At 35.7% G+C, this 23,887-nt stretch overlaps 2 protein-coding genes and 1 long non-coding RNA gene across 5 annotated transcripts; 2 read left to right on the top strand and 1 right to left on the bottom strand.

Annotated features, from left to right (window-relative positions):
* The first annotated feature begins 29 nt into the window (after positions 1-29).
* Positions 30-15,035, top strand: LOC138321085 (peptidyl-prolyl cis-trans isomerase 1-like). 3 transcript variants are annotated; one of them, XM_069264498.1, is made up of 22 exons: positions 30-65; positions 1,048-1,123; positions 1,481-1,555; positions 1,841-1,948; positions 2,209-2,253; positions 2,670-2,757; positions 4,497-4,526; positions 5,247-5,392; positions 5,687-5,846; positions 6,048-6,176; positions 6,694-6,808; positions 7,016-7,359; positions 7,709-7,762; positions 8,162-8,377; positions 9,212-9,568; positions 10,351-10,449; positions 11,014-11,590; positions 11,922-11,996; positions 12,361-12,455; positions 12,828-14,039; positions 14,310-14,363; positions 14,549-15,035. In XM_069264498.1, exons 1-22 carry the CDS (start codon positions 63-65, stop codon positions 14,685-14,687), a joined length of 4,197 nt encoding a protein of 1,398 aa, XP_069120599.1. In that variant the 5' UTR covers positions 30-62; the 3' UTR covers positions 14,688-15,035. The 3 variants fall into 3 exon arrangements, with proteins under 3 accessions (XP_069120599.1, XP_069120600.1, XP_069120601.1); XM_069264499.1 differs by lacking the exon at positions 30-65 and adding an exon at positions 169-292; XM_069264500.1 differs by lacking the exons at positions 30-65; positions 1,048-1,123; positions 1,481-1,555; positions 1,841-1,948; positions 2,209-2,253 and having other exon boundaries at positions 2,757-3,751.
* A 2,201-nt stretch (positions 15,036-17,236) lies between these two features.
* LOC138322441 (uncharacterized) lies at positions 17,237-20,988 on the top strand. Its single transcript, XM_069266471.1, has 3 exons — positions 17,237-17,587; positions 18,668-18,876; positions 20,056-20,988. The coding sequence occupies exons 2-3, from the start codon at positions 18,699-18,701 to the stop codon at positions 20,175-20,177; spliced, it is 300 nt and encodes a 99-aa protein (XP_069122572.1). The 5' UTR covers positions 17,237-17,587; positions 18,668-18,698; the 3' UTR covers positions 20,178-20,988.
* Positions 20,989-21,097: 109 nt separating this feature from the next.
* LOC138322442 (uncharacterized) lies at positions 21,098-22,986 on the bottom strand. The gene is made up of 3 exons (XR_011208395.1): positions 22,722-22,986; positions 22,249-22,483; positions 21,098-21,851 (listed from the first exon to the last, which is right to left on the bottom strand). It is a non-coding gene; the product is annotated as an uncharacterized lncRNA (long non-coding RNA).
* Between the last annotated feature and the right edge of the window lie 901 nt (positions 22,987-23,887).

Raw genomic sequence — 23,887 nt, forward strand, 5'->3', positions numbered from 1 at the left:
ATAACATTTTTTCATCCTGGATACGAGAGTTATTGACCACAGGGCGAGTCCATAATGCAGAAATGGTGATGTCTTGTTTAGATATACATCTTTTCAAACAAAAATTCGGTCGTAAACGATATTTATTCACTTCATACTTAATAACTTTTATGTATAATTTTGTATTTTGAGCGGCCAACAGAAATTGTTCTTTTTATTCCGTTTCATTTTCTGTCAATGGAGCTTGCTCTACCCTATTACTATTGCATTCACTCCGGGGAAATGGCGGCGGTTCGATAGTGTTTGCGGCAAGGTGTGAAAGGCAGTTTATTTTCCATTTCAATGTCATTGTTTGATCCACCTGTTAACTGAGAATAGAAAAACTGATAATAATATCGTGTGCGCTCTAACTCCCAAATGCTGTTGACCATTGGGCATTGCCATTGATTTTATGTTAGGCAGCTGGCGTTCACTCCGAAATTTAGACCAGCGGTACTGCATGCTGTGCTTCTGCAGGTGCACGGTGGTCTTTGGGTGATCGGCGGTCGTAAGTGAGATAATGTAACTCAACGGTTCCAGAAATCTAATGGTTAGGGCCTTCTTCAAAATTACGATTAAATCTTGGTGACACGGAGGTGAACCAAGGAAAATATTTCTTGGCCTTGCCCCCCCCCCTCCTCCAGTCAAGATCAGATAGGCCTACAGTTCTAGTATGTAGGCCTAGTATATTATATGATAGTACCAAGGATACACTCTACATCATAACAATTTCGGTAGCTTGATCGACTGTCGCACAATGATCAGGTGATAAACTACTATTGAGTGTTATGGATTCTAAAATAAATTGAACTGATTAATGAACTTAAAAAAATATACTAATACTAGCTGGTTCCATTAGACTTAGAATGATTTTATTTATTTGTACAATATAAAGGCAATATAATACCTCAGTGTTGCTAGTTCCTGAATAGATTGAAGCTATTACTAACTGTTTTCACAAAGGTAGTAGATCACAGCTCACACCAAATATTACTAACTTTAGACTTTATTTTATTGCATTGATTGTAGAAGAGGAAGAAGATGACTGTGACCAGTGGATACAAGCCCAGATGTTTTCTGGACATAGAAATAGGTGGGCAGTCAGGTGAGTGATGTCGGGATTGGTTATTGCATTGCATTGCCGTGACATAATCGTCATATTTTGACGACGTCACGTAAATAGAAGAAGAAGAAGACAGGTGAAAAAATAGATATTATATAGTTTTGCTATTTATATAAGTAATATTAAAATTAATAATATGTTGTACCATCTTTAATGTTAAGATAAGTGTTCAAGTGATCACTTCATCTCAACAATCTGTTTTATCAAGATGTGTAAGATTTTTCTATTTCAAATATCTTGCCATTCTTGGCCATACTTCATAGGACCTTGTATAGAGGAAGGTCCAATTATATATATATGTCTATATGATCCTTCTTTTACCTTTACCTTTAATTCCAGTTGGAAGGATAATAGTAGAGCTGTTCTCGGATGTGACCCCCAAAACATGTGAAAACTTCCGTGCACTATGCACAGGTAAGTCTTTGTAATCAGGTTAATTCATTACAAATTTAAAACCAATATCAGTAAATGTATATCAAATTTCCAGTAAAAGTAACTGATCTATATGTATTATTTGATTATGATTTATGATAAGCTATAGTGCAATTAAATACTCAATACAGGATTTCTTTAAACCATACACCAGTTATAATTGACAATTGATGATTTTGATTCAAAAAGTACTTTGATCATACAATAATAATTACAATCTCGTCATCTATTCCAAAATTATAATTTTCTTCCTATTTTCTTACACAGGAGAAAAGGGGGTTACCCAGAAAACTGAACAATCCCTCCACTACAAAGGGGCTCCTTTCCATCGTGTGGTGAAAGACTTCATGATCCAGGGTGGAGATTTCACCAAAGGTAGGCCCATGTTATTTGTGTTATTGAAAGAAATCCACAATGAACTGTATTACAAGTTTCTCAAGTTTATCTTCATGTGAAGTTTTAAGAATTAAGTGTAGTTAAATGACAACATTAATACTTCATTCACATCTCATACAATTGATTGCATCCTCATATATCTTATAAAAAGGTGACGTTAAATTAACATCAACTAAATTTTTTCGCTTATGTTGCATGAACAAATAAAATGTTTAAGTTTCAATACTGTGTTGTTTCAGGAGATGGAACTGGGGGCGAGTCAATATATGGAGGGATGTTCCCTGGTGAGTGTCTTCTTTCATGATGACAGGAATGTTCATTTGAATTTTGAAAAATCAGTATGAAAAACTCCTTTTAATGGAACATAGTTATTTCTCCTAAAAAAAGAACAAAAGAGAGAGTTAATTGATGCTTCTACTGTCAATGGAAAGAAAACTGGCTAATCTTGGGTACAAATTTGCTGTAGACTAAATATCATATTTGGCATATATATATATAACCACTAGGTACAAGGAAGAAACTGTAAGCATACTGTAGAGAAATATGCTTAAATTTGATTGTTTTGATGACGTTTCTTTCCTCAGCATTACACAATGTCATTACTGAACTAATCTAGTACATATTTCAGATTACCAAAATAATGATCTTAATGTTTGATTACATTGTCAATCAAAATAAGGCAATATCTTCTTTATTTCAGATGAAAATTTCATCTTAAAAAATGAGAAAGAATTTCTCCTTTGCATGGCAAATCGTGGAAAGGATACAAATAGTTCTCAATTCTTTATGTAAGTATTAAATGTAGTCTAAAAACAGAGGAAGCTTCCTTCTTTCCTACCTTAGTGTCAGCATTGGTTCCAACCAGTTTTACATTTCTGCTTTGGTCACCAATACTGCTTTTAAATTACCAAAATATGCCAATAATAATTCTAAAGTTACTAGGTATACTGTACATGAGCTCTACCTCAGCATTCAGAAGTGAAAACTAAATCATTAATCATGTCTGTAATTATATTGTTCTTGAATGAGCATAATGTAAATGTTCTGATTGGTTAACAAAGATAAATCCAATCTCCATTTAGGTACGTGAGTTATAGTTAACTGATAACGGTGATACAAATCTTTCTGACAATTTGTGTTTGTGAGATATGACAATAGTCGGTCATCCCTCAACATGAATTTTCTAGACAGAACAAATTTTCCATATAATGATACAGGGATTTTGTTTTCAGAGACTGTTTTTTGCAGGAGATGCTGATGGCAGATGCTTGCAGTCATACACATCTTTTGTTTTTTATAAAAAAATTATACTAAAAATGAAACAAATGTAATGATAAATATAAATGGATCAGTTTTCTCAGTATATATAGAAATAGTAATTTGTTGTGTTTGGACAGAATTTTCATTCCTACCAAAATAAGTTTTATTGTCAAAATGCACAGTTATTGAAAGTGATTCTGACACAATTGTTCAAAGACTTGTTAGCTTCAAGCTAAACTTATGAAGTTTTTAGTCAAAAATAGCATGTAAGATCATGATATTGTTTTGCCAGGTAAATGGTACAGATTGTTATGGAAAAAAATTAGACAAATTTATAATGTGGTTAACATTTGTTTGCTGGCAAGAATTTGTACAGCTGTGCTCAGTGATGGAACAAAGATTTATGTAATGTATCAGTGTTAATATTAGTTGATACAAACATTATTTTTGACTTTACACTGATATGTTTTGTCGCATTTTACATTATGAACAGAAACCTCTGCGACGTCTGCAAGTAACCAGGTAACACACATGCCTCACCATGACTACAAGTCCGTAAAGATTCGCCCTCAAATTTCCTACAAAGGCGTCTATGCAGACTTGAAACTATTTTATCCCTCTCAACTTTGCTGCTTCATATGAACTTTTTTTGCTCGTGATAGATGCTGTAATTATTTGTAACCAGTCTATCAGTCTTATCAAATATGCCATATGTATATCCCCTTTAAAAATGAAATATTGATCAATCTGGAGTTGAAATATTGTTATTCTGGGCTAAGTTTATCAATAAACATTTTATTTGTAATTTAGAAACAACAACAGTTAATTAGTTATCATATTCGTTTGCTTAAATCTTAATTTTGTTTGCTTCCATTTTTCAATGTCTTTGTTTTCTTTCAAAAACATAAATCTTTCAGAGAAAGAGAGCACCAAAAATTCAAATTTCAAAACATAAAAATGCAAAATTATGTTAGCCGTAATAACATGTGGCACTTTGATTTTCGTAAGCAGATAAAAATGCCAAGTTCAGCTGTATGGTTTAGACGACAATTATGTAGATTACTTAGGGTTACTTCTGAGATGTCTAAATGATAGATGTTAGTGATGCTATAGAATGATGTGTAATAAAGCACAGATTTGAAACAAAGTTTAATTATTGAGTGATCTGCCCTGGTATTGACTGGTTATTTGTTGTAGAATAGATAAAGTCATGTTTCCTAACAGTGTTTCTTTCTCTTTCATGTTACAACGTTATTCCCCACAATAGAACAACAAGGCCAGCTCCACACTTAGATGGGTAAGTAGACAACCAATTTTAAAAACGAATCATTCATGGAAAAATAGCTAGAATTGTTTTTATTTAAAAACAAAAGTTAGATTCTGAGGGAATGATAAGTTGGTGTCTGGGAACTTTTATCATTTTGATAGGATGTTGATATTCCATCGTTAGATACCTGGTATTGAAAATTAGATTCTGAGGGAATGATAAGTTGGTGTCTGGGAACTTTAATCATTTTTGATAGGATGTTGATATTCCATCGTTAGATACGTGGTATTGTATTTACAGAGTTAGCTGTCTTACAGGTGGGTATCCATTTGTGATATTGTTATTTTGTGAACAAAATTTTCTGAAAGTATGACGTTATGCTCTCAAATACATGAAGTCACAAACAATATCTACCGGCAAAGACAGATACTGGTAACTTGGTAATATGGAAATACAGATCTCTTTCTAAGTCTAACCTATAGCTATGTGACTGTCCCATTTCAATGCATCTCATCTGGTCACAGTTTCATATGGAAGCATTTAGGCATTAATGTGTTGCTAGTATTTCTAGTTTCCAATTCAAGATTACAAAAGAATACATAAAGATAGGTATTTTTGTTCATTTTGTAATCCTTTTGGTATTTTAAGAGGTTCTTCTGTTTTAAAGATATTTGTTAAAAAAAAAACTGCTTATAATTGTCTATAGTGTACTTGATGATTTTCATATGATTGCTTAATTTGTCCTTTCAGAGTTCATGTCGTATTTGGTCAAGTCATTCAAGGCCAGGAAACTGTCCGTCTCATAGAAAATCAAGAGACCGACACAAAAAGTCGACCTCTGAAAGAGGTGCGCATTGCCAATTGTGGGGAATTAGTCCTGCAGATGAAGTCAAAAGGTGATTTAAAATTTACAGAATTAGAATATCATTTTTGATGAATAATGTTAGGTACATTAATTCTTATCTGGTTACCTGGTGAAGAAAAGGTTTCAAATTTTCTTATCTGGTTACCTGGTGAAGAAAAGGTTTCAAATTTCCTTGAGTGAAACAGTTATTGACAGCGGAAAGAAAAACATTGAGAGATATTTATATTACTTTATCTACTAAGACAAATTAGGCTTTAAATACTCACATTAAACATAAACAAAATAACAGTTAAAAAATAACTTATTTTTATTTGTTAACTCTCAGCTAAGAAGAAAAAGAAAGTGTCAGAATCTGAGTCAGACTCAGGTTCAGAATCAGCCTCGGGCAGTGACAGCAAGAAACGTAAACGTAGAAAGAAACAAAAGAAAAAAGATGCCAAACGGAAAAAGAAGGACAAGAAGAAGAAAAAAGATAGAGATGAAAAGTAATTAAAATCAAATCAAATTTGTCATTCTCAAAAAAAGGGTGTGTTAAATAGATTATGATATAAAAATGACTGAAAAATGTTAAACTTATTAAAATCACTACATGTGAATGAAGTGATTCATGGTTTAATAGTTCACTCCTATATTAAAGAAGTATCAGCAATGTTCTAATTTGATATATAATCTTTGTTCTATAACAGAGATGAAGAGGCAAGCTCTAAGGAGCCAGAGATTACCACAGTATTTGCTGCCATTAGGCCTGATGAAATCCCTGACGTACCGTCACAGAAGTTTCTGATGAGAGAAAACCCCAACAAAGATCAAGAAGAGTAAGAAGCTGAAGTTTAAAACTATTTTGATAATCAATATTCATTTTTGTCCTGTAACAGGCTTTTGAAGGCCGTTGCTTCTTTTTATCATACTTAACATACTAATCATTGCTTTGGTCATTTGAAGACGTCTTAGTTTTTGTTGATGGAGGAAAAGCGAGAATCCATAGACAGCAGGAGAAATCATGATTATGCTAATTCTGACTGTCAGAATCGTAAAATGACTTATCACAATACACCATGTTAATCCTGTAACATCAAATTTCTAGGACACTGTAGATGTATTGAACCTTTTAAAATGTTCTGTTGGGTTTCTCCTAGATATTCCTCGTATCTGTGAATATAAAAAAAAATCCCATGTTGAAATTTAATCAAAATGTTTTGGTATATCTCCTGAATTCTGAATTTCATGCAGTTTTGAACATCTTACAATGTAGAGTTTTCTTGGAACATCAAATCACTTTTCATTTAGGACCTTTGATATTACAGAAGTAATAGTGAAAATGTTTATTTACAGCAAAGGCAAATCTCCTCCTGGCTACGGTCAACGTCGACCTATTGACAGGATCCCATACAGTTCTCAGGTTAAAGTGACACGAAGTGGTCGTAGAATCAAGGGGCGTGGTACGGTGGTAAGTCTCCAAAGAAAATTGACAAAGTTATCTCCGTAGAATCTTAATTTGGTAATACAGTGAGGTACTTGTAATAATGAGTACCGAGGTAGTTATTTGCAGGTGAATAAATATATTGTTGAATTTTACTGAAAAGGTAGGTCTAACATTGAACTCATTGTATGTACTTGGACTACAAGTTTGGTTATCATTGGTATGTTAACACAGAGATACAGAAGCCGGAGTCGTAGTGAAACCCCGCCCCACTGGCGACAAGCCATGCAGAAACCACAGCCTATAGACTACAGTAATCGACAGGAGGAAGACCAGGGAAACCGCTGGGTGAGAGGGGACAAATTACCACTGGGGAGAAGAGAGAGGGGCAACCGACGATTATCTGACCGTGATCGGGACATGGAGTCCAGAGAAATTGGTCAAGGTGATGGTGGTAATCCTCGATGGGGCCGGGAAGCTGCTAGAGGTAGGGGGGATAGAAACGAGGAAAGGTCACAAGGTCGTAGTCGTGACAGACAGCCCCTTAGGGAACGCTTCAGACAAGGAAATGAGGACAGGTGAGAGTTTGCTGTGTCATTCAATACACATTCAGACTATTCTTGTAGAATTTTCATGTCACAACATAAGATAGGGGAATGTAATTGTTATCCAAATACATCGACTCACATCGTGTGCTGCCTAACCCCTGAGTAAAATTTTATATAAAAGCGGAGAGTGTTTGCACATTCTGAAGCAACCTCATAGATGAGTTGTTTTATGATTGCATTGATTTTATAAGATAGATTTTTGTTCTTCCTGAAGGAATGCTGAAATGCTATCTTATGACTGTTTTATGATAGATAGTATGTCATGTACTTTTGATACGAGACTATTTGAAAACATAAAAACCAATGTTTGTATTAACAGAAGTGAAGAGGAGGAGGACGATAATGAAAGGAAAAAACACAAGAAAGATAAAAGGTTGGTTGACTCAAACATTTACTTAGCCGTTTTGCATATTACAGAGTTTGTTCCCTTGGGGGTAGGTATCGATTGTTATGTCATTATTTTGTGAACACAATTCACGTTGTTTTCTCCGAAAAGTATGACATTACACTCGCAAACACATGGCGTCACAATCAATACATGCCTGCAAGGGCAGATAACTCTTCTGTAATATGCAAATACAGAATACACAAAACTAAATATCTTAATTATGCTACAAATTGTGTCTCAAACAGTCTTTCATGTTTTTATTTAGAGAATAAGTCTTCAAACATGAGCTATTGTGTGTTTCATTACTTATATATCTATAATTTGAGACTGGTTTCATGATGCCCCTCTTTTATGAATGTTCAATCTTGATTGTTTAAATTTCAGTCACAAGAAGCACAAAAAGCACAAGAAAACATCCAAGAAGCACAAAGAAAAGAGAGGTAGTGATGACGAAGATGACCAAAGAAAGGCAAGACAAGCTAGCGCTTCTGGTGGAGAAAGTATGTCCCGATCACCCTCACCTCGGTCAGTCAAGGACAGCAAGACTGAGAATGGTCACTCAGATGAAGGGAGATATAACGATGGCAAGGATATCAGGAGGTGCGTGATCTATTTAGGAACATAGAAAAGAAGAAGAAAGTATCTTTATTAGCCCAAATCATTTTCCATGATTTACTTTAAATTTGGATACTATAAATTTAATACATTTGAGTAGTACCCTTAACCAAATGCAGATGAAGGCAAATGTTTTGCTTGAAAGATTTAAATAGAAAATTGTAAATAAAGAGTTTCATTTCATGTTTTGAAGAAATATCCTTTATTCTTAGATAATGTTTTACATCTACACTTTAACTAAGCATAAGGCATTTTGTGGAAGGGAAGTACCTTTATTCCTACACCAGTAGGAACATCCTCAATATTTCAGGGGTTGATGTCAGTGCCATTATATCTACCCCTGGACTCTGTCATTGTAAAACTGAAGGCAGTTCTGGGGAAAGAAACTAAGCATTTCCAGACCTGCAGAGACTTTTGTTGAGGAGTACAAAGACAATAACACCCATCTTCAGAACCATAAAGTCTACCACAGTGTACATAACATCAAAGGACCACTCTAGCCATTTCATCTTTTGGTCACACACAAGACCCTTAAGATTTTCTTGACATAATAGTCCAGAAGTGGATATTACAACAGTGATAATAACCCCTAAAGTGTTCAGGATGCAGAAGGAAAAGCTTATATAAAGGAAGACTTGATGAATTAGATTTATAATAAAAACCTTTAAATTGAGTTTGATTACAGACTATGAATCGTTTTGATTAAAGGATTCTTCATCAGCTAAATTTATGTTAAATTCTGTTATTTTACTTGGATGATAGACGGAATGAATCTTCAATATATGGATACATAATTCATATTTTATCTTTAATTTTTAGACTGACTACGGACAATATGAATAGTTCTGACCGAAGGAGACATGATCGCCGGAGATCAAGATCACCTGACATCAAGACAAAACAACCAACTCGTAGAAGATCTGTGTCAAGAGACCGCCATCGTTCAAAATCTAAATCACCCAACCGAAGACCTTCAGATTCACGTGGTAGAAGACGACGATCTTCAGATTCTGAGTCAGAAGACGGACGCTCTAGGTCAAAGAGGCAAAACAGACAAAGGTCAAGGTCATCAAGTTCTAGTAGAAGCAGGTCAAGGTCACGAGGTCGTTATCGTGATAGTGGAAGACGAGGAAGAAGAGATGATGAAAGACGTCCACGAGTGCTTCCAGGGATTAGGTAGGTGGAAATTAATCTTTATGGATTGGACAATTACTGTATAGTATAGTTGCTTTTATTTGTAGGCGATTCATTTCTCTATTTTCATGCTGAAGTTAATTTCTGTGAACTTCAGCTTAAATACCTGTGAATGAAGTGGACAGAACAATATGGCCTGTATGGCATATTAATATTAGAAACTGGCAATGCACACTCATTTCTTCCAGAGAATCCATCAAAGAAAATCACAATTTCAAAGTGAATAGTCGGGCAAAGAAGCTTCAAGTGGTAAAAATGTAGTTATAACCAGAATAATTTCTTATGAAACAGAAAAATATAACTTTCCATCAAAATTGCATGCATTTAAAGAAATTAAATTTATACTATATGAATCCTAAAAGGTTCTCCCAGCTGGCTATGTCTGTGTTAATATTCCCATGCAGCCTCGCTTTCAGAATTTATTTTTAGAACTGTGCTAAATTTACAAGAGGCTTTTCCATAATTTCAATGATCAAAACTGGACAATGTAAGCAGAATTTGACCGTCGTTTATATAAGGACCTTTGGAAGGCCAACAAAGGCATTTAGGCTGGATTCATTGCCCAACTATTCACCTTAAGATCAACTTTGAAAAAAGATCTTATGTCATGTAAGACTAGATACTTCGGTGAATAGAAGGTGACAGTTTTACATTTCTGTCAAAGCTAGATGTCATGATCGAAATGAGACATGCTGTCCCTTTGTTTTTGATAACACACTGAATGCTCTTAGAACTACTAGCTCTAATAACAAATCTGTCACCAGGATAATGAAGATGAAGTCTGAAAGTCCCCCTCCTACACACTGGAAAAAAGGACAGAAGCCATGGAAAAACAAACCTCAGGATCGACCACTCACAACAAAGTATGACGCTCAAATTTTTGCATCAGGAATCTTTTTTTCCAGAATATTCATAATAGCTGAAACAATATAAATGAAATGTTAATGAGCTATATTTGTCATTATTTGCACGGCTTTACTCTAACCTCTGCTTACACTGATATCACTTTGGAAACCGTTACTATTTTGGAAAAGAAGTTAGAAATTGATTGAAAGAAGGTTGTTACTTTTTATTACAGCATGTATGACATTCAAGTGAAATTAGTGAATATTCTTTTTTTTTTTCCCTCTCTGTAAATTTGGCTAAGATAAAAGTTTCTAATGATACTTGCCTCGCACATGAGATACAGATATTGCAAGGTTCCATTTAGGTTAGGTTTCTGGGGTCACTTGGGTGCTCGCTAAAGGTGACCTAACCTAATTCATATTGACAGATGAGCAATCTTAATCTTAATTTAGTTCAGTTAGGCAATTAAGGATATCAGTATGTTAGATTCTTACCTAAATGCTTCTAGATGTTCCTTTCCTATATATAATTACTAGAGGAATACATTTGACATGTAATTAATCTAAATGTGTATGTTGTAGGGATGTCCTTGGAGCACCTGACATGAAAGAAAAAAGTCCACAGAAGTCCGGTGCCAGCCCCAATGACAGCCAGCTAAACCGAAATCGTTTGTCGAGTGATTCTCCTGTCAAACTTCCTAATCGTCACAAACAATCGGACAGCAGTGACAACAGTGATCGCTCTCCTAGTCCAAACATACCCATGACAAAGACTCGGAGATCGAGTGGGTCGGATCCATCACGGGAAATGAGATCCGTTCACCTGGATAATGACAGGAAAGGTTGTTCCGAGTCGGAGAGTATTAGGACAGGACATCATGGTGGTATAGCAGAACAACGATCTATCCACCTTGGTAGGACAGACGATGATAGCTACAGACGTGAACCTGTCCCAGCTAGTAAAATCCAATACGATTTGGCTGAACAGGAAGATCCGATTAGAGCTAGTCCTGTACGGAAAGAATCTAAGTCAAAGTCCATGCATTCGTCAGATTCTAGATCAGAAAGCTCCTATAATGCTTCAGAGGATTCTACTGAAGATTCTGATACATCAGTGAAATCTGAGGAGGAACAGAGACGCACCGTGAGAAAAGTCGAGGTGAGTTGTCCCCATTATCTAATAAGTCCTTATTGTTCTGATGTGGAATGAAGGGAAGTAACGAAGCATCAAAATTGGGTACATACAGAACTTGTGTTGATTTGTTGAAAGAAAATTTGACATAAATGTCCACTTTCAGAACACAATCTTAATTAAAATATTGAAATTGTGATATATTGGATATTAACAATTTGTTGTTGTTTGAAAATCTAAAACAATAAAAATAAAACATGTCTTCCAGGAAAAATGTAGTTGTTGTTGGGAATGGATATTAAAAGGGATGTTACTGCAAGATTACATAAACATTAAATCATGTATTGTATGATTACAGGAGCGCATTAAGTGGCAGCCGCCACCAGATCCTGAGGTACCAGAGTGTGAGGAGATTCCTAGAACAATGAATAAGGTAAATTCAGTATATAGATTTTATCTCCTTGATATGTGGAAAGGCAGAAAGTACCCCACCCCCCAGGTAGAGGTAGGCATTTAGTGATACCGATATTTGTCACATTCCATTGCATCACGTTCCCATTCCAGTACTGATTTCATATAAAGGTGGGGGCATTCTGGTTATACAGAATTGGAATATTTTTGTGAACTCTTTTATGATGACTTGTGTAGCAGTAACCTTAAAATTAATGTTCAGCTATACGCAAAGTACTACATATCATGCAGCTAGCTGTGTTTTATGATTTCTATATCCATTTTCACTAAAATATGTAGAAGAGACATGAATATGTCTTATAAACATGTTGTACTTGTGTTTGCAGCAACCAGAGGAAGTGAGTCGGACGTCGGTGAGAATGAGGACACCTCCACTGCCACCGATGGGACAGGTAGCCGAGGCGGCCTCAGAAATGGCCAGGTAAATACACAACTAAATACACTTTATTTCTTCCGTCAAGACAAATTTTACATCTCTGCATGTTATGTACAACATTAGGTCCACACGACAAAAATTGACAGAAAACAGAGAAGAAAATGCATGGGTAACAAGTATAACAGACCTGCACATTTATTCCAGAACATATTCAAAATCTTCCACCATATGAAACAAAATTGTGAGAGGAACACAGGTGAAGATTAAAGAACAGTAAAGAAATGCACCCAAATGGATTAAAAACTTTGAGCTTAGACTTTAATGATTTTTTACATATGGTTTATTGATATATGTATAAGTGTACATCATTTTGGATTTGTAAATATCTTTCTGTAATGTTTTGATATCTGTTTGCAGGAAGAAAAATAGGTGGGATGTCCATGCCCCTGTAGTTACACAGGAGAGAACAGCTGTACCGCTTCCTGGGCTCAAACAACCTTCACCTCCAAGGTCATCATCTCCACGTTCGAGGTCATCTTCATATTCATCAGACAGGTCAAGGTCACAGTCTCCAACTAGCAGCTATCTCTATGGAGATGAGAAGCCAAAGGATAATGGACAGACTGCATCACGAGATCCTCCTAAGCAGTTTGAGGATTTTTCTTCTTCTGTTTCTAAGTCTATTTCCAAATCTCCTGCAAAATCAGACCAAAATAGGGGAAGTCTAATCCCCCCAGTCACCAATATAGAGAGTGTTCCTCTACAAGGAGGCCGCTCACTGGATCTCAACATGCTAAGTCCTGGCAATATACCTTTCCCCTCTGATAATGCAGACAATATCAAAGATAAAGCCTCGAAAAGTTCAGAGAAAAAAGATTCCCAAGAAAATGCACCCCAAAAGAGTCTAGAAGAAAGGTTGAAATATTTTACTGCAGGGATAGGTGGTCCCAAGTCCAAATTTACTTCTGCAGATAATAAGACTCGATCAAGGAGTAAATCCTCAGAAGCTTCACCAAAAAAGAAATCCTCTCCAGACAGGAGACCATCCAATAGATCAGGCAGCAGAAACCGAAGTAAATCTCCTCAGAGATCCCGTAGGAAAAGTCGTTCAAGATCTCGAGGAAAAAATCATTCCAAATCACCAGTACGATCAAGAAGGCGCATGTCCAAGTCACCTGTTCAGTCAAGGAGGAGAAGTCATTCAAAGTCACCGAGACGTTCACGTGGGAAAAGCAGATCAAAATCTCCTATTCGCTCCAGACGCAGAAGTTACTCTCGCTCTCCACAACGACGAAGGATATCTCCGGCAAGATATTCACCAGTGCCACCTAGGAGAAGGTCACGGAGTCCACGCAGGAGATCAAGGTCACAAAGACGATCAAGGTCACCCAAACGATCAAGGTCGCCCAGAAGATCAAAGTCACCTAGAAGGTCGAGATCAAGAAGGCGCTCCCCATCACCTAGAAGACGATCTAGATCACGTCGTTCTAGGTCGCCAAGGCGAAGGTCAGTGTCGCCCAGGAGGAGATCACCTGTCCGTAGGCGACGATCCAGGTCAAGGTCATCCAGGCGACGATCACCAAGGAGACGTAGTATCTCTCCACGACGCCACAGTCGATCTAGGTCAAGGTCAGTTGTTAAAGAATTGTGTAGAAAGAGAAGATTTGTATTTTTTTATTTAGATTTAAACAAATTAATTTTATATTTGTTCTTTGATTTTTATTAAACTTTAATAAAACTTCTCATTGGTAAATGTTTTCGCAAAGTTTTATGGCATTTTATTTATTGAAAGATTATAGATGATCAATACTTTAATGATAAGACAGGGTTACAATATTTGGGCTTGCTCAGTGTCTAATGAACTTGATTATTTCTTAATTTACGATTTTCCCTTTGCAGGAGACGTTCTCCCCCAAGACGGAGAAGGAGTCCTTCAAGGGATAGACGAAGGAGGTAATGCATGTTTACATAATGATCATTGAATGAGAAACTGATGAATGCTGTTGTTAACATTCTGACTGACATGTAGTGTGATTCGTTGTTATCAAGCTATAACCAAATTTAAATCTCCAGTCGGTTTAGTGATAGTGAGTTACTGACAAAATGCTCTCTCTCTCATTGTACATTTACGTTTACAGACGCAGTAGGAGCGGGTCGGGATCATCGCGGAGTCGGAGTAGGAGTCACAGTCGTCGTAGAAGACACTCCAGTAGCTCGCGTAGTCGGAGTCGTAGTAGACGCCGCCGACACAGAAGTTCTAGCTCAGATAGTGACTGAACGTTGCCAAAGAGTTGTGGATCTAAGATTGATGTTCTCAAACACAGCTAATACAAAAATAATTCTGGTTTTAAATTTTCTGAGAATATCTCCTTTTGCTTTAATGGAGTTTTGAGGATAAATGGAATGGAGGTTTAAATGCAGCTATAGGCTACCATCAATAAACTGATTTCATCATATTTGTAACTCTGACATCTATTATGTCTGTTTTCAATCATCTGTTTTTAATATGATCGTGGGTAAACTAATGGTTTTATGAATATTTATAACACAAATGTGGTGTTTACTCAATATTGTGCAAGTACTTCAAAAAAATTAAATGATATAAAAATAAGATACTATTGAAAATTATGAGTTGTTATTATTAATTATGAGTTGTTATTGCATCAGAGCTTTCTGTTGATCTTTCCTAGATATACAGCATCCACCATGGAGAGAGCCAAACTATATTATGAGGGCCACAGGAAATACGGCTAAATCTTATTTGTGAACTTATTTTAGCGGTATTCTGATATTACTGTATTGTTGTTAATTTCGCTAAATTCGCAGATTCATCCAAATTCGAGAAAATTAATATCTCGCAAAATTGATCAAAATAATGGTTTTCCATATCAGAGCTTGTCCTGTTAATGACGATTTCAAAGGCTATAATATAATTTGTGAAAATAGATTCGCGCCAAAAAGTTCCAAGCCGTAAACCACGAAATTTTACTCCTACAAAATTTTACAACTACATGTATACAGAAGTAGTTTTCGTGCTGCAACAATATGCCAAATGCTGGGCTGAATTTCCGACAACCTGTATTGTGCCATTTTGCATTTACAATAAAACTAATTTGACTCTTACTTCACCTGTACCATGTAGCGATATAATCTACTACAGTGAGTTGATACACTAGTACTGTAGCACAATCGTGCAATCTTATAATAGAACGGCAGTAATTAGCAATATCAAATGTCATCAGTGTACATATACAAGTCACTTCACCATTATACTTACTACCTGTCAGCTGGTTTAGTATTGGAAATCATTTTTCTGACAAGTGTCAAAAGTTTTTTGTCATGCTAAACCTTCTAATATTGTTGGAATACATTATACATTGTACTTTAACCCATTTTCTAGCAAGAACGACAATTTTATCAGTACAATGTCTTCGATTATATGAATGAAGACGACTTCTATTTTCTTCAAATGGTTACCTGGGTATGTGAATTAAATATAGATGTAGTTTGAATAAGGCTACACCCTCTCAATGCTAAGATGATGGTATGTATATATACCTAACAGACTATAAATGAGACAATATACAAATTCCATATTTAAACAATGTGACAAATAGCTTAAGGAATTAGACAGGAGGCACTGTCAATATAGGTATTCTCCCTACAAAATTACACAGTGGTACAAGGTACAAACATCCGATTTCAAATGAAGAGATATAACTCTAGTAAGTTTTGGGGCACTCATCCTCGATACACCAGAGGTTACTATAACTGACGTTGTGTCCCGTACCCCCCCCCCCCCCCCCCCCCCCCCCCCCCCCCCACACCCCTCGACACACACACTGTAAACACTGTAACTGATGTTATATCCAACCCTGGACTATATCATAATAAAACTGGAGGCAACACATGAGAAAGCATCTGAACCAGTCACAGATCTGCAAATACTCTCTGATGAATACAGAGAGAGCGACGCCCAACTTCAAAGCCACACAGTCAACCAGTGCTACGTTATATAGCTCTGTTGATGTAGATCAAAAGACTTAATTACATGTTCTGTTATATTGCCTCCAGTTTTACTATGAGATAGGTCAGGGGTGGATATAACGTCAGTTATAGTAACCCCTGGATTTTCGAGGATGTAGGACACTATAAGCCAAGACATGAAGTATCCCAGAGAAGTGTAAAATTAAATGTACACCATAACGCTTGTCAAACTGTCATAGTTGGTTTTCGCTGCAGTACAGATAAATTTCTACAGTGTTTAACATTCATCAATAACTTTTGCTCTAGAAGTCAGAAATCATTGAATATAGTATAAAATGAAGTAAACATTTCGAGAACATGTCAACGGTTTCAACTGTAATATAATAGGCCTATCGAGCAATTACTTTCAGATTTGGTCATAATTTTTGACGAAGATAATAATTTCAAATAGAATTCCGCCCTCAATGTTTTATTTGAGTATTTTAATTGCTTTAGGGTGCTTTACAAACTGTCCGGGTAAATCAGATATGTCACTGAGTTTGAGATTTTCGCACTTGAACAGCATCCTTGCCCCGAAGTGAAGCGGAACTTGCAATCTTGCTCGTTTACTGGTATTTTTTCTCGTTATGGGACGAAGAATTTATAAGTAACAGCTAAACCCTTTCCTATTTATTTTGTGTATGAGAGATTGGTATATTTTTGTTTTCGTTCTCTTATTATTACGTGAAACTTGGCCGCTTAGTGAAGCCTACTGCCAAGGATACCGCACTCCACCCGATCAAATAATTTACGGAGCAACAAAGACACTGAACACTTGCAATTGGAACCCTGAGCCTCCCCTCACTTGGATTTGAAAGTAATGTCGCTTTGTTCTTTCTTTTAGAGTTTTCACAATATATATATTACGTTTGATCACCAGTGGTCAAATTTAATATGGTAATCCGCATTAATCCAAAAGTAGCCATTAAAGAACGGATTATAGCTGAGTGAACTGAACAAAGCTAATTATATCCTGATCTCTGAGGACTTTAAAAAAGAACTTAATAAAGTACTTGCTGACTATATATTAATACATAGGGTGTGTTTTATTCGCCTTGCTGATCACCGTGACCTGCAATTTTAGGGTTCTCGATTTCCCTTCCAGGTTAAACCAGGGGTTCGGTGCAAATTTGGAATAAATTCAATAAAGAGTGAGTATTGTTTCCATGTGATTGTTGAATACCGTTGACCTTACCATGTGTTTCGGACTGTACGTGTGTAATCCTCTAATACTAACGAACGGTTTTCATTTTCTTATTCATGTTATTCATGGAAATACTATCTACTTCGGGACAGGCTAATAAAGATATACTGTAGCAATGTTTCAAAAGATGTGTTTTAAAAGGCAGTAGACAGATAGACTACACTATAGAATAGAAAATATGCAAGATTTATTGGAATAAAAACTGTTGGGTGAATTGATAAAAAATTATAAGAATTTAACTGAAAGAATAAGTTTCGTCAAGATAATACTGTAAAAATATGGGTTGAATTCGTACAACACATTGACTTCATGGTCTGACCATATGTACTTATTACATTGCTCTGTAGATGTAATTGCAATGATTTTTGCGGTACTGCCAAAATCATGTTCAACGCTTATTTACAATTAAAATCCTATGCATAGCAAGTATTGTTATTCTCAAAATGTTGGTGACTTTTGGTTGTAAATAGCATAATAAAAAATCTTTGTTCGTGATTATCAAAAATACGTCACATGTATCCATGTTTTACGTGTTTTGGGAAACTGCGGTATATTTGCGTTTAGCAAATAAGAAATCCTCGATACTCCAGGGGTTACTAATACTGTCGTCATATGCACCTCTGGAATAGGCCTATTCCGTAGTAAAACTGAACACAGTTTAGAAATAAAACACTTTCCATTTACAGATCCTCGGAGTTTACAAAATTATAGAGGACAACCCCTCACCGCAAACCTTGCAGTGTACCGTTATTAGATTGTTTATGTATATCAAAGGATCAATCTACCTGTTTTATCTGTTGTCGCACACAGAACCTCCAGTTTTACTATGACCTAGTCCAGGGGTGGATATAAAATGATCTGGAATATCGTTCGGGGTTGATAAGAAATATAGTATGAAAATATAGCCATGTAATGAAAAACTGCAAATAGATCATTTATTAATATTTGTTGTTTTATGATTCATAAGCTGTGATATACACTAGCCATTTTGCTTCACCAAATCTAAGCAGACAGTATGTTGTTTAAGGTAGATATTCGTCTACAGAAAGCTGATAGTAATGGCCAGCGAAACATGGGCAGGACTCGTTCTCATCGTCTTCTTCGTTGCCATCGGGGTTATCATCGCCGTCATCTCCTTTGCTATCATGATCTTCTGCTGTAAAGCCAAGAAAAACAAAAGGGCAAAGGTCATGCCAACGTCTCAAAATCTGCGAGACATCAGATCAAGGAACGAAGGTTTGTATGGCAATAACGAACCAATGAACTCATTAGAAATCTCGTCTAGAGCGGTCTTACAAGCTCTGCTTACGTACAACCGACAACAGTACGAATAGTCTGATATATCAGAGTTACTTCCCTTTGTATCTCGTGTGCATCACGGTATCGCGGTAGTCCGCTTAACAAGCATATATTATTAGTTTTCCCCTAATATATTAGGAAAAAAGCCTAATAATAAAAGTACGTTTAGTAAACTAGTATCGCGATAGCTTGCTTGACCGTGGGGACCGGGAATGGTGTCTAATATGGATATTGTAAGAATCAAAGAAAAATTCCAAACATATATATGTACTATTTACATTTTACAAATATTGACCCAATAAGCCATTGTAGAAAACATATTACGACTTAAAATTGTAATATGTTTCTAAAAAGGATACACAGTCCGTCTTCGGTACTCCAAAGGTTACCACTATACTGTCGTTTAATACACCCATGGAATATTAAGTCATAGCAAATCGGACGGCTCTGTGTGCGACAACAGATGAGAAACATAGTTTGGTCCTTTGATGTACATCAATAGAATCGACTGTGGGTCATTGAAGTTGGGCGTCGTTCTCTGTCAATCTTAAGAGAAAGTCTCCGTAAGCCTTCGATTGGCCCGGTCAGATGTTTTTTTTTCTTCGGAAATGCCTTCATTTTTCTCTGACATAGCACATAGTAGAAATAAGTGATAGTAACCTTTGGGATATCGAGATACGACAATACATGTTTAAACACAAGAAAGACACTTTATATAACGATATTTACATTTTCACTGCAGTCCCACTATGTAACTTTACGAAGCGCAGTTGGCAGTCATAGACTATGACCTGCAATCGCTTATTATGTCGTCACTATGATTGTCGTGCCAGCGATCATGGAAAATGGCTGTTTAAAAGAATGTTCCATTCATGAAGATAACGAATGATTATTTCATTACTGATGCAAAATTCCTTGGGATTTCATCATAAAATTGTAACCAAATGTAAATATAAGCATTGGACGTCTTTCAGTTGGCATTCATAGCCGTAGCCAATATGAATGCCAACTGAACAGAGGCAAATTCAACATGAAGCGCTGTTCAATCCACAGAAAATCTCATTAAAACATCAATTCTAGGCATTAATACATTTATTTTCTGTTTTATGTACATAGCCACCCCTCGGTGTTCCGATGACAGAGTTGAGGAGTTTCGTTTGGAAGATGAAAATGACAGAAGAGATAGATTATTACAGTTCAAGAGGACGAAACAGGTCTGGATGTTTGACCCGACGTAAGCTTTTCGGACATTGTGTCGGTCTATACAGTAAGGAAAATATTTCCTGTTGGCAAATGTTCTGGCAACTCCGAGACGGGAATGAACAAATTGTTCTTGAAGCAGATCTAGAGACAGCGGTTCTGTGAACACCTAGCAAGAGGAAGCCTAATCGAAATTGGTGCATGTGACATTCTAACGGAAGTAGGGTTCAATGCAAAATACGGTAACTGGAAATATCAATGATGATGCTACTCAAGTATTTATGTACATCACATGATTTGAAATCAAGAAAATAAAAGAAAATTGTGATTCACGCGACAGCGAAACCTTGACAATGGACGAAACGTTGAACCTGAAACCTTGAGAAATATAATTAAAACGAGAATCAACTAGCAAGTAACGGCCAAATAATCAAGGACAATCTATAAATGTGCTCGTAATTCATAAGAATAGAAAGCAAACTTCAGCACAATTGCTCAAATATATTAATGCAATACCTGGCCAAAGACAATTTCACTTTAGTTCAAACCTCTTCAGAGATGTTCATTTCTAGTTAATAATAATTCTGTTTGAAAGAAAAAACGCTTTTACAATAGAAACAACTTGGTCTCATTGTACAAAGCTTCACGCTCTTCGGTAATTGCTATGGTTCTAATTTTTATACGGACGTTAAAATGAAAGAATAGTTTCTATGATTTTTCTAGAATCGCGAAGCATTTGTTTTGCATGAGTGTTGAATTGACCAGAAATAGATAAATATATATTATAATTGTCTTCTACTTCTCAATTTAATGTCTGGACTTTGAAAATTACAGAACTTTCGAAATATGCTTATGTGTTGCATGTACGTTTGTATATCAATAACCAATACATTGTATATGAATAAAAGACTGTTTAAACTAAAAATACAGAAATAAATGGGAGTAAAATAGAAATAATCCCGACACATTTATACAACATGGAGGATCAAGTTAAGGTGCAACACACCAACTAATTCTCCAGTTTGGTGCAAAGAATTATAAAAGGCAATCCATAAATGTCTCCACAAAGAATTATATAAGGCAATCCATAAATGTCTCCACAAAGAATCATAAAAGGCAATCCATAAATGTCTCCACAAAGAATTATATAAGGCAATCCATAAATGTCTCCACAAAGAATTATAAAAGGCAATCCATAAATGTCTCCACAAAGAATTATAAAAGGCAATCCATAAATGTCTCCACAAAGAATCATAAAAGGCAATCCATAAATGTCTCCACAAAGAATTATAAAAGGCAATCCATAAATGTCTCCACAAAGAATTATAAAAGGCAATCCATAAATGTCTCCACAAAGAATTATAAAAGGCAATCCATAAATGTCTCCACAAAGAATTATAAAAGGCAATCCATAAATGTCTCCACAAAGAATCATAAAAGGCAATCCATAAATGTCTCCACAAAGAATCATAAAAGGCAATCCATAAATGTCTCCACAAAGAATTATAAAAGGCAATCCATAAATGTCTCCACAAAGAATTATAAAAGGCAATCCATAAATGTCTCCACAAAGAATTATAAAAGGCAATCCATAAATGTCCAAAATGTCTCCACAAAGAATTATAAAAGGCAATCCATAAATGTCCAAAATGTCTCCACAAAGAATTACTGTACCTAATGTTCTGTTCAGCCAAAGTATTGCACACTGAGATCTAGATTAAATAAAAAAAAATAATAAAGGTTTAATAAACAACACACAAACCTTTAATAGCCATTAATGTACCAAAGTATTTTCATAAAAACACAATTGAAATCCAGTTTCCAGAATTTTAAGTTCAAGTGAGCAGCTATTGCAGGACTACTTTTCAGTAAGTATGGAGGCCCAAATAGAGCAAAGTTAATACAATTTATGTGTAAGAAACTGAAAACTGATAAGTATTCTTACTTACAAGTTGAACTCAAAATTACAATTATCATAAATGTAAAGACCCAGAGGACCAGTATTGTTCACTTATGAAATGTAATCAACCATTTGTACAGTTTTAAGTTTATCACCCCAATTGTTTTTGCTATTTTATGATTGATATTTTAGATACCGGGTATATATACCTTTATATATCAATAAATTTCACTTGTGATGCCTTGTAGTCTTCGATTAGGTGGTCCACCTCAAAGGATTCATCATCATTTTCATACTGAGCCTCATAAACAGCATTGTCTGCACCGTCTTTTCAACTCACAAGCGCCTGTTCCAGAATACAAATGAATAGTGTCTGATCCTTCGTCAAGTATCCACTGGTTTAATATTCTCCAAACCACAAAGTTTGTCCTTTGATCTCTGGATCTAAACAATGAAATTACAATGACATTGATATCAGAAACGATGAACTGTATGACTTTATTTCTATGTACATAATTACGTACATCATTTTGATTTCTGACAATTTTTTACCAAAAGTGTAAATAATTTTGGTAACACATGAACATAGTCACTACGTCAAAAATTTCAAGTTTTCACCATATTTTCCTTTTTCATTTAAATCTAAAAACAATTTTGGATATCTCACTTTTCCCAGAAATACCTTGCGTACTTATTTTTAAAACTTCATTTATCCCTATTAGGTTGCAACAGACAGATATACGATGTATCTGTGCTTAGTCTTAGGTTGCTATCCTGGATGTGCTGGGTAATGTGCTATGTATATCTGTCCTATCTTCCTCAATGTCACTGGATGTGGAATTACACTTTCTCCCCTTTCTGGAACGTTTCACTTTGGATTGTTTGCCAGATTTCTCGACATCATACTACAATTACAGAAAAAGAAAACTTATATATTACTTGTTCAAATCTTCAAACAAAACATATTCAAACAAAACAAGAGGCCCAGATGAACTGTATCGCTCATTTGGTTTGTTATCTTTCTTAGTCTTACTAAGTTGATACTAAACGCAGGCCTTCATGCCTCTGTTTCCAAATACCTAATGTACATAAGTGTACATTTTGTATTTCTATTGTCGTTTCCAGATCGTATGGTGTTATTATTGTTTGTGTTGGTGATGTAGATCCTGCCTTTGTGTTGCCAGTGTTTATCAAGCCTGTTTTCAAAGGTGTTGAGCGCTGGTGACTGTACAACTTCTTCTGGTAACGAGTTCCAAGCATTTACAACCCTTTGTGGAAAAAAGAGTATTTTCTAATGTCCAGTTTTGATCTTGCCTTTCCCAAACAGTATGAATTCCCTCTTGTTCTTTATTTACAATGTACTTTAACCAGACCAGCAGAACCTTGTTTGTCTTCGAACGCTCGTACAATCTTCAAGCCCTCGATCATGACTCCCCGATGATGGCAACTTCAGCTTCTTCATTCTTTCTTCGTATGCAGTATCTTTCATCCCTGGTAACAACTTCGTTGCTCCACAATGACTTCCAAATCCTTTTCTTCCTCTTCTAATTTCAAACAAGTCTCCCTTCTTATTCCATCTGATTCCTTATACAACTGAAGATTTGGAGCTGTTGAATTATTTCCTATCCTCATGTTGTGACACTTATTAGGATGGAACTTAAGCAGCCATGTATCCGACCATTTTTGGAGATTATCCATATCTTTCTGCATATCAACGTTTTTCCTGGAGTCACTGTACAGCTTTGTGTCATCCGCAAACATTAAAGCAATTGAATCCACTAAATCTGGAAGGTCATTTATGTACGAAACAAATAATGTTGGACTGAGTACGCTACCCTGTGGTATGCC

Source organism: Argopecten irradians, chromosome 4 (genome assembly GCF_041381155.1).
Source record: "Argopecten irradians isolate NY chromosome 4, Ai_NY, whole genome shotgun sequence".
NCBI classification, from domain to species: Eukaryota; Metazoa; Mollusca; class Bivalvia; order Pectinida; family Pectinidae; genus Argopecten; species Argopecten irradians.